Source organism: Dermacentor andersoni, chromosome 5 (genome assembly GCF_023375885.2).
Source record: "Dermacentor andersoni chromosome 5, qqDerAnde1_hic_scaffold, whole genome shotgun sequence".
Lineage (NCBI taxonomy): Eukaryota > Metazoa > Arthropoda > Arachnida > Ixodida > Ixodidae > Dermacentor > Dermacentor andersoni.
Window position 1 is genome coordinate 180,721,549 of NC_092818.1, and position 14,770 is coordinate 180,736,318.

Sequence of the window (14,770 nt, forward strand, 5' to 3'; positions counted from 1 at the left end):
CGCAGAGCCAATCGGGGCGCGGCAGCCATTGGCTGCTCCGTGCTGCCACTCTCCTGTTTTTCTTTTTTTGTGCGCTTGCTGGCTGGCAGGGAAGGAAGGGAAGGGCTGGGACAAAGAGTCAAAGAGTCGGGCTTTCCAACGATACCAAAATGGCGGCGCTCCGTGGCGGGAAAGCCGAGCAGTCGCGCGTTGAACTTCGCGGCTTTTTCGCGATTTCGGGCGGATTTGTGGACGCCGGCACCGACAAATATATTTATTTTAAGTGCTTAGAGTTTGTTTTTCGGTGAAATATTTCAGTACAAGATAGAAATGATGCTGTATATTCTGAAAAGCGTACTTTTCAAAAATCGATTTTTTTCGCGAAAATCGCGATCTGATCCCCGCTTCCCCCCTTAAGCACTTCCGGCACACAACAAGTGTTCTCTGCTTGTGTTGCAACATGCTCCGTGTTAACGAGAGCTCCGTGGTCAGTGTTGGTCTGTCTTTTTGTGAGCACCATGATTTGCCTTTTTTGCATTGTGGGCTGCAAACGTAGTGACTCGCAATATGTCAAGCTGCGCCATCGTGTCCCTATGCAAGGCAGCAGACAAGCAGAGTGGCTGCAGCGCATCGGACTGTCGCTATCCAATGGGCGCCAGGATTTGCGCGTTTGCGGCCGTGACTTTGCACTGGAGGATTACTACCACAATAGCGTTTTGCGAGTCTGGTATTTAGGTAAACGCAAGTGCAAGGGGACTGGGCCTGGCAGTTCGACTGTGCCATCTTACGGGATGAGCAGAAGTGCAAACGTGAATGGTCTGCACGGTACAGCCACCTGGTGGCACAGAGCTCAACCAAACACAGTAGCAGTAATGAAGTGTATTCTTTGCTGCTGGCGTAAATTTTTCGTGGGAGTGTAATCATGAACATGTTTTTGTAAATGTTTAAACTGTTTTACATTTGGTTAGAGCAATATTAGCTCTTTGTTTGGCTGGTTAAGCTCCGCGCCACCAGGTGGCTGGACCGTACAGGCCGCTCACGTATGTCCACACTAAAGTTCCTTCATCGGCTTAAGTTTATGCCTCCATCGATCCGTTGAAACACCCAGCTTGCCTGTCGTTACCGGAATATCAGACATGTTCGGTGCTGTGACAGAATACTCGCAACACATGCTGCTTCGATAGCTCTCGCTTTGGGTCGACTGCCAAGCAGCTGGTGGAGAGGCTTCTTGCGCTCGCTCCTAGACAACCGGAAGTAGACAACACGACGTGCCATCATGACGCAGAGACAGTGAAGGCGGAGCTTTGCCCCCATCACTCGGCGAACGAGTTGAGGAGAAAATGCATGGCTATGGAGGGGGGTAACATGTAATCATCCGTAGCTCTCTTAATATGAGATGGTGCAAATGATTAACTTTAGCTGTACCTTACGCATCTACAAAGGTTTTCCGAACTGTTTCAGGGGCCCTTTAAGAGGAAGCTTTAGCTCGGAGCTCCTATCTAGATACATGGGAAAGGATAAATAGTTGCATGAAATCTGCTGCATGAAATCTGATGAAGTTTGTTGCATTTCAGAAAAATTTTAAATTTAGTGATGGCTAGAAGGGAACTTTCGATTTAAGTTGTAGATCTTTCGATAAAGATTGTAAAAATAAAATAATTATATAAATATAGCTACATATCAAGTTTACAACTTGGTAATGAACAATACTGTTGAACCCATACAGTTGAACCAGATTCGCTTTCGCGAGAATTTTGTTGTTGTGAAGACAGCACAGATAGGTAATACATCGCAGAGCTAAACTTTACTGTCGAAATTCCAAGGTATTATATCCTCGAGCAAGCTTGCTCGAGGATATAAAACCGTATTTCCCCACAGTACAAAGTGCGTCACATGCGTTGATCAGCAGTAGCAGCACTGTCGTGAAGCTCTATTCTCAGTCAAATGCTTTCCGCGATATGATCACTTTTGTGAGATTTTGCATAATTTGGCATCGGACGCAGAGCAGCAGCGCTCCACACATGTAGCAGCATTTCTCCAGCTCATGCCGTCGTCCTTAGGTGCCAACGCAACGGTACAGAGTGCGAAAGTGATCGTATCTCGTATACCCGAAGGCGGTCGATCAGATCAGGATGGATTGATGTTATGAGCGTCCCCTTTGGAACGGGGTGGTGGGTTGTGCCACCAAGTTCTTCTTATTTTATTGCCTAATGTCCTACCTATGTGAAAAACTAAATATATAGTAAGGAAGAAACCCCACGATGAATTCCCATAACCAAAGTTTCTGAACCCTTATTATGAACTTTGGTTTTGGATGCATTTGTTGTTTGGTGTTCCCTAGTTCCACAAATATTCCAATCGCTTCTTACTAACCTCTATTACGGACATGTTTACTTTTCCCCTGCTCTCGCTGAACCCAAGGGCTTCAAGGAGGCTAGTGATTCTTAAATTGACTGCTGGGCAGATACTTTCCTATTGTAATAAAACATGCTCCATCGTTTCCCTAGCTTTACCAAACCAAGCACAATCTTCTTCTTCCTTCTTATATCTCACTTTATAAATGCGTGTTCAAAGGCATCCTGATCTCACTTCGAAAAATAGTCAGATTTCCTTTGAGTTATCACAAATTTTCTTTCCTGATTTCGTTTTTTCCTCTTATATAGTTGCTCATGACAGGTTTCTTTTCTATTGCCGCTTCCCGCGATTTATGGATGGATGGATAGATGTTATCAGCGGCTTTGGAATGGGTTGGATCATTGCGCCACCAAGCTCTTGCTATTATACTGCCTAATTTTGCCACGTTTTTGCACATGTCCAACCATGCGGCCACGCTCTCGCTTTCCTACCAAAGCAATATTCCAGATACCAAAGCACACACAGTAAACCCACTAATAGCTATTAGTCTTGCCACTTCCAAACTACTATTTAAAGGTTATGAAGAATTAACATCCCACCCAGTTGCATGTGTTGAAGCTCGTGGAGTGAAAGGACGCTCTGGCTATCCTGCAAAACCAAATATACATGAAACACACCCGTGCACATGAAAAGCTCTGGCTATCCTGCAAAACCAAATGTACATGAAACACACCCTTGCACATGAAAAAAGAAAAAAGAAGGAAACTACCCAATTATTGTTTAAAGGCTAAAAAAATCAGCAAATCAAAAACAGAAGCAAGCCCAAAGCATGCACAAGAAAAGCTTATGATTTCGTCACCACCACGGAGCCCTGGAAAAAACACCTCCATGCGCCACAAAATCTCACGCTACTCTCTGTTGCAATTGGTGCGATGAAGCTGAGGTGACCGCCATCTGGAAGTGTTTCAAGGATGTTTCAAGGAAATGGGCACGCTGCTCAGGAAATGGGCACGCTGCTCCAGGGATTCCGAGATATTTAGGCGCTGCCGTGCGCAAATGGCGGACATCGTTGCCAGTCTATGCATTGTAGAAATGCTGGAAAAGGGGTTTGTTTGAGTTTTCATGTAAATAATTGTTTTCTCGTATATTCAAATTATAATCCGAGAGCTATCATGTCTGTAGGTTGTGTGTGGGTCGTCTACGATTTTTCCACATATTTTAGCTTAGAAATTCAATTATTTCAGTCAATTCCTTGCGTCATATAGAAGGCCTGGGCACGCCTGGTTCGAAAATCTTTTTGCCGAAACGACGTCTGATGCCGGATGCAGGACACAGATGCCAACACTGGATTTTCTGTGACACAGGCTCCTTAATACTTTTGGGTTAATAACCGTCGTCGCATGTCTGTAGCAACATGCTGCTGCTTCAAACAGGCAATTGACAAGCAAGATAGGGGCCATGGCATGTTCCGAGCGTGATCATTTCTGGCGCTTGGTTGTTTTTGTAAACGAAAATGGCGGCACCCATGGAAGTGTAATGTAGTATTTCATGCAATTTTAGTGCAAAGCAATTGAATTTGAGCGTATTTTGAAGCCTGCTAGCCTTGCGCAAATAGGTACAGTGAACTCTCACTTGAGTGAACTTCAAGGGACCAAAGGAAATAGTTCACTTAACTGAAAGTTCACTAAACTGAATATTCACTAGAATAACAGAAGTGGCATACAGAGTCAAAAGCTTGAAGTGCAATTCATGGAGCAAAAGACATGGCATCCGTAGTGTTGGAAATGTGTGAAATGGAATTTGTACATATAAACAAGGTTCGTAACAAGGTTAGTACAGGGTTCATAACAGTTATAATGCTGCCTTTGTGTGCACACGCGGAACTGACGAGACTGGAAAGAAAGAGACGACGACCATGCCATGACTAGCCAGTCGGAAAAAAAACACACACCACGTGGTTTGTGGTGTGACAGATCGCCGCTTTGCTCTGGCGGCGTTGTAAGCGCCAGAAATGTTACTTTGTTCATGGCCTTTGAGATTACACGCTGACTCATCTTGTGCGGGCAATCTCTGAGGCCATGCCTCATTGCCGTTCGTTTTCCGCACCGCCGCTTTGCCCCAGGGCCGCTGTAGCGCCAGCGACGATACATTGCCGCTGGAGCAGCGGTTTGATAAGGGCGGGCATCGGTTGCGCCTGCAGTACAGGGCGCAAAACTTCGTTAAATATAAGCCTTGGTCCTCTGAGCGAGTGTGTTAAACTGAAATACTGATTGTTCCGAAATTCGTTTAAGTGAAACATTTTTGCATAGAATTTATAAGAAAACTGCCGGGGATTTTTAAAAAGTTCGTTATTCTGAAATATTCGATAAACCGACGTTCGTACAACTGAGGGTTTACTGTATAATATGTGGAATTACGTTCCGGCTAATTTCGCTGGTGCAGAATTGTAGTACAGCGACATTTCGTTGTCGAGAGGTACGAAATGCATTGCCAATCCTATAGGCGTTCGCTGGGGATGTGATAATACTGTGTTCTCAAGAATTTTGCAGTCGCGGGATTTTGTTATCGCGGGTTTCAACTGTATCTAAAGCAGAAGAAATTGATGTATCATACGTGGCTCTTAAGTACACCGCTTATATTTGAGTATAACTTTTGCAAATGCTTGTAAAGGTTGTAACTAATTCACATAAAATATATGTTAATGTGTCAAAATTGTCCAATTCGGATATTCTAGCAGATGCAGTTTTAGAACTGCAATATCTATTTTTTATGCTGAGTTACGTATTTTTAAACTTCATGCTTCTATTTTCTTTTCACAGTTCCTGATTTTTGGAAATCCTTCTAAGAAAAGTCAGGCCCTAAACCAGAATTCCACTTCCAACTGCCACTAGAATTTCAATTTCTTTCTTTCATGCTTAGGGGACACTGAGTGGATGTCATCTCCCTCCGAAAAAACCTATTTTAGAATTGCCTAAGATTTTCAAGCAGGAACAGTAGCTCGCAGTCAATAATTATGGTATATTTACCTGGTTCTAACTTGAGCATTTTTTTCCCCATGAATATTGGCGTGGAAACTGCCTGCACAGTGCAATCAGACATGGAACTAAGGCCATGTTCATGGTTTGCAACTCCCTACTCTCAAGGTCAGCTTAGCCAGCATCAATCCCATTGCCACCACAAGGTGGCAACTGAACAAGTTCTCACATTGTGTTACGATGATGCGCTCTTTTCAGTGCAAGTGCTCATTTAAAAGACAAGTTATTCTGCACGCTAAGCTAGCCGCAACAAATCACGTGACATGTTTCTGGCTTCCCTGATAATGGTATAGGTTGCAGGATGACCTAACGAAGTGGTTAGTCTAGGCATTGGGCATTATCCAATATGTGATTGTTGCAGCGTCGTTTGACAAATCTGGAATACAGTGCAGTCCACTTCTAACGATATCGAGAAAGACGAAAAATATGATCGTTATAACCGATTATCGCTATATCTGGACTGCAGTTATCAAAAAAAAATTTAAATGCGGAACATACCTTTGCAGCTACGAACTCGAAGTCGCTACTTGCTCTAAAGAATAGATGATGTAGAAAGTAGGCTATGAAAAACAAACTTTATTTCTAGCACCAATGACCGTGTCAAGGGTTAGGCGCGCCGAAATAGTCCGAAATCTGCCCTTGCTTTTGCGGCAGCTTCAGCTTCACAACCGCGGTGTGCATGGATTCCAGCTGCTGCGCAAACACTGGTGGCAATCTTTTAGCATGCATAAAATCAATTAAGGAGTCGATCGACGACAGTGCACATTGCATGGACATCGAGGTCGGGGTCAAGGAGCCACTGTCAATCTCGTTGTCACTGTCGCTGCTGCCGTCGCCACCATCGCACAACTTTGTCGTCTGTCGAGACAGCACATCTTCGGCGATCGCCTTGTCGGTGACCTCATCGCAGAACGAGGCAGCACTGTCTGAAGTCAAGAACTCCTCCATCGACGCACCACCTGTGTCTCCAGTAGGAATGAGCTCCCAGAGCTCGGTTATGTCAGCGGCTTCCACTGTGTTGGTCTCAGTGGGTTGGGGAAGTTCGTCCTGACGCACAAAGCCCGCCTTTTTGAAGCAATTGTATATGGTTGACTGCTTTACTTCATACCATACACCATAAATGAAGCACACGGCTTTCAAAAGGCTGATCTTCAGGTCAGGAGGCCCGTCTGCATGACTCGACGTGCCAGGAGCTGCACGGTCAATGGCTAAAATCAGCCACTCCAGCATGCGCCGCCGATAATAAGTTGGCGATCACGCCAGCGTCCAATGGCTGCAGGCCTGCCGTAGTATTCGGAGAGAGAAACATCAATTCGACAGATGTTAGCTTCGGTTTATCGCTGTGTGCACTACAGTTGTCAAGTAGCAACACTACTTTTCTTCCTTGGCCTTCAATTATACTGTCGAACTCGAGCAGCCATTCTTCAAACAGGTCGTGGGTCATCCACACCTTCTTGTTGCTGTGATAGCAGACCGGATGTGCTGATTCTTAAAGCATGTTGGCTTCTTTGATCGCCTGATCATGAAAGGCTTGAGACGATGGCTCCCGTCCATGCTAACGCACAGCAACACGGTCACCCCAAGTTTCGAGTGCTTCCCGCCGAGGCATCGATCTCCTTTAAGAGCGCGAGTCTTCGACGGCAACATTTGAAAAAGCAGAGCAGTTTCGTCACAATTATATATGTCCTTCTCTGCGTAGCGCTCCAGCACGCCGGGCAGCTTTGTCTGCAGCCACTGCTGCTTTGCCTGCGTGTCCAAAGACGCCGCTTCCCCTAGCATGTTTTTGTAAACGATTCCGTGCCGCTCTTTAAAGCGCTGAATCCAGCCTCCCCCAGGCTCAAAATTTGGGCATGCCAGAAGAAGAACGAAGTTTTTCGCTTTGGTGGCAAGTATTGGCCCACTAATAGGCACATTATGCGCGCGGGTTGTGATGAACCACTGGTAAAGCGCCTCTTCAACATTGGCGTACAAGGGGTCTCTAACCCTTTTCCGCTGATCGGCATAGCCGCTGATAGCTCCTGCCTTCACAATCACGGTGCTCCCGGTTTTCAAGATGGTTAATATTGTTGACTGGGCGAGCTCATACTTCTTCACGAGGGCGCTCACCTTGAAGCCGCGTCGTAGAGTCCTGCAAAATATCCATCTTCGCGTCAAGCGACACAGCTTTGCACTTTGTCGGCGCCATCTTCGAACGGGGTTGTACCGTTGGTTGCACGCTGTTGCAATCGCACCGCTGGCACGAGTTGTTGCAAATGGGTCGCAAGCCCCAAGGGTAGCGTTGGCCTGGCGGCCTGGGGCACAACTGGAAGCATCCGAAGGTCCTGGCAAAGCATGAGTCGACTGCTAACAGAACAACTTGTTTATTCTAGCATCGCAAAAGAGCGGCCGGTCAGGTCGACCGAAGTGGAGAGACGGGAGAGCACGTTACTCGACGGAAGAAATCGGAGCCCTCTCTCTTGGCGTCCGGGGGCAGCTGCTTTTATACTCTCGGAGTTGAGGGCAAGAAGGAACGCCTCGATAGAGGCGCACGTGACGGCGCCGCTCGGGCACGTTGGGACGAGTAGGTGACGCATCCGCTGGGCCGGCGCCGGTCAGACCTCCTCGCTTCACAGTTGGGGGAGCTCCTCTCCCCGGCTGCCGCGCTTTGACAAGCGTGGGCACCAACATGCACACACACACACGCGCACACGAAGACACGTGGCATTGAAACATGCCTGGACGCGCTTGGCGGGGAGGCGTTGCGGTAGCGCTGAATGGGCCAAAATGTCCGCCGCTTTGAACGAAGCCCCGGCGTCCGTTGCATCCACGGCGGCTATACCGCGCGTCGTAGGCGAAACGTAACAACGCTCCTGCGGTGGCGTCAGCCTGCTATCGCAAGAGAGAGGGAGACTGAGTGCGGGACGGGCTCCGCCGCGCCGCTTTGCATGTCACCTTTTTTTTTCTTTCCCTCTCTTTCGGAGCAACTGTGGCCAACGCACATGAAGCAGCTAGTGCCATCTTGTGGCGCACTGTGCCTACTCGGCTACTCTCCGGTGCTCGGGCAAGGCGGGACGCGCTGCGCGGTAGGGACAGCAGATACGAACTTACGGAGGTAAACATCGCCTCGTCTCGACATCGTTCGTTTCAGGGAACTAAGCAACGCAAATGTTCCAATTATTTGGCACGGAAAACAGACGGCAAAATTTTGATCGTTATATCCGATATGCCGTGAATAACCTATCATTATAAATGGGTTTTTTTCCGTATAGACCTAATGCATAAAATGACACTCTCATGTCGACCCATCGTTATAACCGATATATCGTTATATGTGGTATCTTTATAAGTGGACTGCACTGCATCAAACGTGCAACAGACTGTATGAAGGACATGTTATAGTTGCCAGACAGCTGTACTGTAAAGTGTTGTGGTGATAAGTGATAACAAACATTAACAAATTTCCATTCTGTGAAGGCAAGGTTCACTGATTTCATCCTTTCCTTATTGCCAGAATTGGAGGCATGCTGCATTTTTTTTTTTGCTAGAAAATGAAATGCCTAAGATTTCTGCTTTCTTTAGAATCTCTCATGTTGTTTCTGCATTAGTTTTCTACTTTTGACCTGTAAAAACGGGGTGCACGTTAGATTTTGGGATGTTTTGGTATTGTGAAAATGCTGCTAAATGATGCAATGTTGCGTTTCAGCATTTATTCTGCCTATTGTTTTATTTCACTGGCCAGATAATTGACCAATTTCATCGGTGGCGGTCGAATTAGCACAAGTGTACATGCCTATAATGTTGCTGAAGCCCCCCCGATCCTTGTGCTGGTGTCTGTATTCAGAGAGGTTTTTTCCTGTGGTAAGGTTGCACTGAAACATGTAATCATGGGTTTCTCATTTGCTGGAGCGTTAATTTAATTGACATTTTTGTGAACAAAAGTTGCATGGGAGTGAGGTCTGCCTTGTATGGTTCTCTTAGGTTTGACACAAAGCATTTCAGAAACTGCTCTGTGAGGAACCTATCACAACTGTTTCATTTGGGCTTCTCCTTTTCTTTTGCTTGTTTTCTGTTCAGGATGCCATGGTTAAACAGGGAGACAATATTCCAAAGCAGCATCCACAGCCACCTCTCAGAGAGAAAGGTAAGCATCGACCTTTGAGGCAGTTTAGCTTGAGCTGGTTGGTCACACATGTTGCAGAATATTCAGCACTTTTGGCTAGTGTGTTCACTGCTTTTGCATGCTTGTTAGTTCTCCTTAAAGCAAATACTTGGCACATTACAGTGGTCCTGTTTCTACAGCATTTTTCTGCTGAACACGAGGCTGTCAGTTAATTTCTTGCCATGGCGGCTGCATTTTCATTGCACTTCTGTGCGTAGGCATAGGTGCATGTTATAACTCACTCTTCGAACAAGCTTTTGTAATCTGACTGAAGGCAATGCGTCACCGTCATGCTAAGACCCACAGGTTGAAACTAAACCGGAGTCCCCACTACAGCATCCATCATAGCCCATGTGTTGCTTGATCTTTGCTCAGTCTTCTTCCAACGTTTTTAAAAAGAAAAAGAATGCAGGTCACTGTATTAAGCATGATTGTCCACACAATTCTCACTGACACTGCATGTGTTTGGGGGCATGCAGGGAGCAAGCACGGGCCTATGAAGCCCCTCACTTCGACCAATGGGGGCAGCAGTGGGCCCAAGCACAAGACAGCCATAAGCATGGCCATTGCAGATATCATGGTGCCCAAGCAGGTTCGTGTGTGCTTTGTCTCATTTGCATAGAAACAAAGTAACAATAAGTGCTAGATATTCTTTTAAATTTAAGATAAAAATACAGGTCACTGTGTTTCTGCCTATTCGGTGACCTGTGTTTCTGTCTATCAGGGGAAATGCAGTTGTAATGCTACCAACTAGGTCTTTCAGATTATGTCGCTATATTTGAGCAGTGGGAATTAAATGGGAAGCTGGGTCTGGGTCAATTGGCAGTAAGAACTGTGCGTCGTCATTAACCAGTGCTGAAACTGATGCACATCTGTCTTAGCAACTGTGTAAGCAGTCAGCGTTGAGACAAAATATTCTTGTGTGACTGTGCTTAACGTTGCTTGAACGCTACCACGTGAGGTTTTGAAATGCTTTCGTTCTATTCATACTGTGATGTTTTGTTTAGAGTAGTATTTCCTGCAACCCAGTTGTGATCTTCATCAAACGGGGGAGAGCGACCAGACCTCCTCTAGTTGTATAGCACCACTGATGTAGCCTTGTTCGAAATCTTGCAGTTTGCATGATAAAATATTCGCTCGTGCTTTTTAGTGCCTTAAAACCCTGAAAACTCTTTTCTGGAAATGCAAGGAACACTTTGATTTGGGTGCTGTAGGAAGTGCCTTCAAGGTTGTTTTGTCTTTAACTGGTCCTTTTGCAGTGCTGTTTTTCTGGGAATTTCCAAGAAATCTTTAAAAGGACCTAATATGAATGGGAAGTGCAATATGGGTAGCAGTGACCTGCTTATCATACCTTTATTTTTCCTTTCCACGGGACACTTGCAGTAGTTTTCCAAGGTGGGCTTCTCACAAAATGGCTCTAGAGCAGCAGGACAGACAGGATTTGAAAGGGCCCTGAAACTTTTTTTCCCGCTGCAAAATTCTTTCGAATCCTTCAAGCACAAGTGAAGTTAAACATAGTTACCGGACCAATTAATGGCTTTCTCTCTCCTTTCATTTCCACTAGCGTGCTGGAAGCTACACAGGGGAGGTGGTAAGGGGGCACAAGGAAGCAATGCCCCACTGGCCCCGTTTAAAGGTTGAATGCAAGATGGCTCGTGGTGGCCATAGTTTCTATGCTATGTTTTTCATCTTGGAGGCCGCACGCAGCAGATGAGGCATCACGCAACTGTCATGTTTAGACCAGCAGTGCAAAGATGACGGAGCTTTTCTGTCTTTTTTGGATAGAATATTTCATTTAACTAAATATTTACAATTACCGTTTTTACTCGCATACTGAATGCGCTTTTTCCCCCCCGAAAAATATGCACAATGTTGGGGGATGCGTTTATTATGCAGGGTAAAATTATGAGCTTTTTTTTTTCCATGGCCACCTTTAAAAAAAAGTCAGTTTCACCAGAAATGCGAACCATCGATTGCAATAGCAAATGTTTAGACAACTACAGGAAGTAAGGATAGTAGTTTTATCAACCGTATGAACTTGCAAACATTCGCTTGAGCGCAAACTGAGCGGTGAGAACGCAGCACGCACAAAAGTACGAGCTGCCATCGACCTAGCCCCCAGCACAGATCTTTTTGAAGATGGGGCGTGCTGCAGTCACGCAATACGCAGTTGCTGCCGAAGTAAAACGCCGCGCCCCCCACACCTCCCTCCCCTCCGGCGGCACGCATGTGATGGAAGGCGGCGTGTTTCCTTCCCACTTTCCTCCCTTATACGTGGGAGATTGAGCCACAATTGTCAGCACCCCTCATGCGCGATTGTGTAATACGCAGTTGGTTCCAGAGTACAACCCCCCCACCCACCGGGGCCTTTTGCGCGACGAAAGACGGCATGCGAGATTGAGCCGCGATCGTCAGCTTCCCTCATCCACTTTCACTGACACCAACACCATGTGGCGTGCGGTAACGATGACGACAAAAATGGGCCTGGAGCATCCATATAATTGCTATCGCAATAAAAGTAGGAGACCCGGAACGATTTGGCGTCAGACACAATCGCACCCGCCGGACACCATATCAGACGTCCAATCTTATGCGAGAAAAAAAAAAGGAAAACACGCTTCCTAATTGGAAAAGTGGGGGCTACGTTCATTACGCGAGTAAATACGGTCTGTATTACAATGAAACCTCGTTAAACCATAGTTGGCCGGAGCTTGGAAGAAGTATGTACTAAACGGTAGTACGAAATAGCATGAGATCGTCCACTTACCTGTGGAAAGTGGAACTCGGAGAGTGTGCAATGAAAGGGTAAAAACATGCATTATTTATTCATGTTGTGCAACAAAAGTCTGTTATACAGGTGTCACACGACGGACTTTTGATCACGATCAAGCCCACTCCTGATTGAATTTCTCGGTCGTGATTGGCTCCTTTGCACGAAATCCGTGAGAGAGCCAATCGCAGTCAAGAATTTTGATCCAGATCGGTCTCAATCGCGATCAGAAGGGTACGTGTGACACCGATATTATTTTCATTTGACGACGCGGCGGCCTAGCAGCGACGACATCGGTCTCAAACTGACTGAAGCTGCGAGCCACCTTTTCAGCCATGCCCCTCTTCTCAGCAAACACTCGCATGGCAGATTCCTTGTTGGCGTTGCACATTCGCTGTGTACGGGTGCTGTAGCACTGCAGGCGTTGTGGGGCACCTTTTTCATTACGGAGTGCTGTTCTTGTCGCGACGATTGCATTCATGAGGCTGATGTAACGCACAGCTTATGCCAATGTCGGGTCTGAATCGCCCGTGCTGTCGCACTTTGGCAACAAGAGATGCAAGGATGGCGAAAAGTCGAACCTTGTAGCTGGCATCTTTTCGTGGTCGCAGCAATGCTGCCGAGCAACTTCTTTGCATTCCAAATGCCTCGCACCATAGTCAACGGTATATCCCTCTCGCGTGTCAGCGCAGACTTCTTCGTGCCATGTTCGATAGCATGAACGACGTTCAATTTTTCTTCTATGCTGAGCACCATGTGTTTTTTATCCAAGCTTTGGCTTGACGCGAGTTCAAGCTTGCACGACGCCACAACGCTCTCTGGCACGGAGCTAAAATGATGTTGATATGGCTTCATGAGCAAACACACAGGGCCCTTGGAGGCCATTCTGATCTTTGAGGCTTGTTGTTCTCCGGCCGCCCTAAGGGGACGACGCACCACTGTGATTGCGTGACGAAAAGTGAAAACGCTATGTTTTAACTGATACATACGCAATAAGCTGGTACAGTTTATACGGCTACAAAACGCATTGTGTTCATTGGTCGCTGAGTAGGAGATTTGGCTTTACTACTTTTAAAACGAAACTACTGTTTAAGCAGGTACGGTTTGAGGTTTTACTGCGCCAAGAAGCTCTTGTGGTCACTAAATCAGCCAATAGCGTTAGTGGGTCCAGGTGCTTGCGACGATGCTGCATGATGGCATTGCGGAAGTGAGAGCAAGCTATTTTTTGCTGTCTTCGACACGAGATTATGAATTTCTTGCTGCATGCACTGCTGTCTGAAAGGCTCACATGTTCACAGGAGCGTCATTAACAGATTGGCCACATTTTCTTGCTATGTTCATAATGTGTATCAGCCTCTTTAACTGCCGCTTTCCCATTTACTAGTGCAGCCGAACCTCGTTAATGAAGATATTAGTTACACCACAGTATTGATGAAGAAGAAGAACAAACCTGTGCCCGCAACTAAATGTCACTGCGGTCTTGAAGAAATCCCTGGCAGTTGCACTCTAAAACTGGCCTCGAACTGTCTTCTTCTTTCTTCCCCCGTGGTACCTCGTGTGCGGGGCACATGCGAGCCGGGTCCAACCGGCTACCTGTGCCACGAAGATCGCTGCGTGTTGCTGAACAACACCACGGTACGGCGTGCACAGTGTCCAATACGAAGGGCGCGCAACTCGAATGTGACCAAGTTGTCGCGGCATTATCCCCCTCCTTACCGCATCAGCCCGATGCGTGAGAGGAAGTAGGGGTTCCTGTGGGCTTTTTTTTATTTTTTCATGACCTCTCGTGCTAGGGTTTCATGCAGACAACATGCACAACTTCCGTGGAGTTGCGCCATCTTGTGCTCGCGTGTCCAGCGGATTTCACTTCATAAGTGACTTCGCTTATATGACAAAGTATTTTGTAAGGGCTGAAGTATCGGCAGAGAAGCTTTTCAAACAGTCTACGGTGTCTCACTGGGGTCCATACGCACACCTTGTCACCGGACTGGTAATGAGCTTCACTACGGCGCTGGTTGTACCAGCTGGAGTCGATGCGTTGTTGGCGGTGTATTCGGTACCTTGCCATCTGTTGTGCCTCCTCGGCTCTTTGCAAGAAATCATCTAGGTCAGATGGTTTATTGCTTTCATCTAACGGTAAAATAGCATTCAAAGTTGTGGTTATTGCTCGGCCGAATACAAGTTCAAACGGGGTGACTCGTGTTGTTTCTTGAACGGCCATATTATATGCGAAGGTGATTTACGGCAAAATTTCGTCCCACAGCCTATGTTCAACGTCGACATACATCAAAAGCACATCAGCCAGTGTTCTGTTGAGGCTTTCAGTTAAACCGTTTGTGTGAGGGTGGTACGCCGTAGTTCTCCTATGATCAGTATGTGCCATTTGCAACAAGCATTTCATCAGGTTTCACCACGATCGGTAATAACAACTGTGGGAACGCCATGCCTGAGCACGATATTGTTGACAAAGAATTTTGCAGCTTCGACAACCGT

General features: G+C 46.5%; 1 protein-coding gene across 2 annotated transcripts in view; it reads left to right on the forward strand.

Annotated features, from left to right (window-relative positions):
- Sbp2 (SECIS-binding protein 2) overlaps nucleotides 1–14,770 on the forward strand; it is a 97,980-nt gene that overhangs the window by 36,659 nt on the left and 46,551 nt on the right. For both annotated transcript variants that reach the window (XM_050179344.3, XM_050179345.3), the window contains 2 exons: nucleotides 9,423–9,489; nucleotides 9,987–10,099. In XM_050179344.3, coding sequence (XP_050035301.1) covers nucleotides 9,423–9,489; nucleotides 9,987–10,099 — 180 coding nt within the window. The remainder of the gene's footprint in view (nucleotides 1–9,422; nucleotides 9,490–9,986; nucleotides 10,100–14,770) is intronic.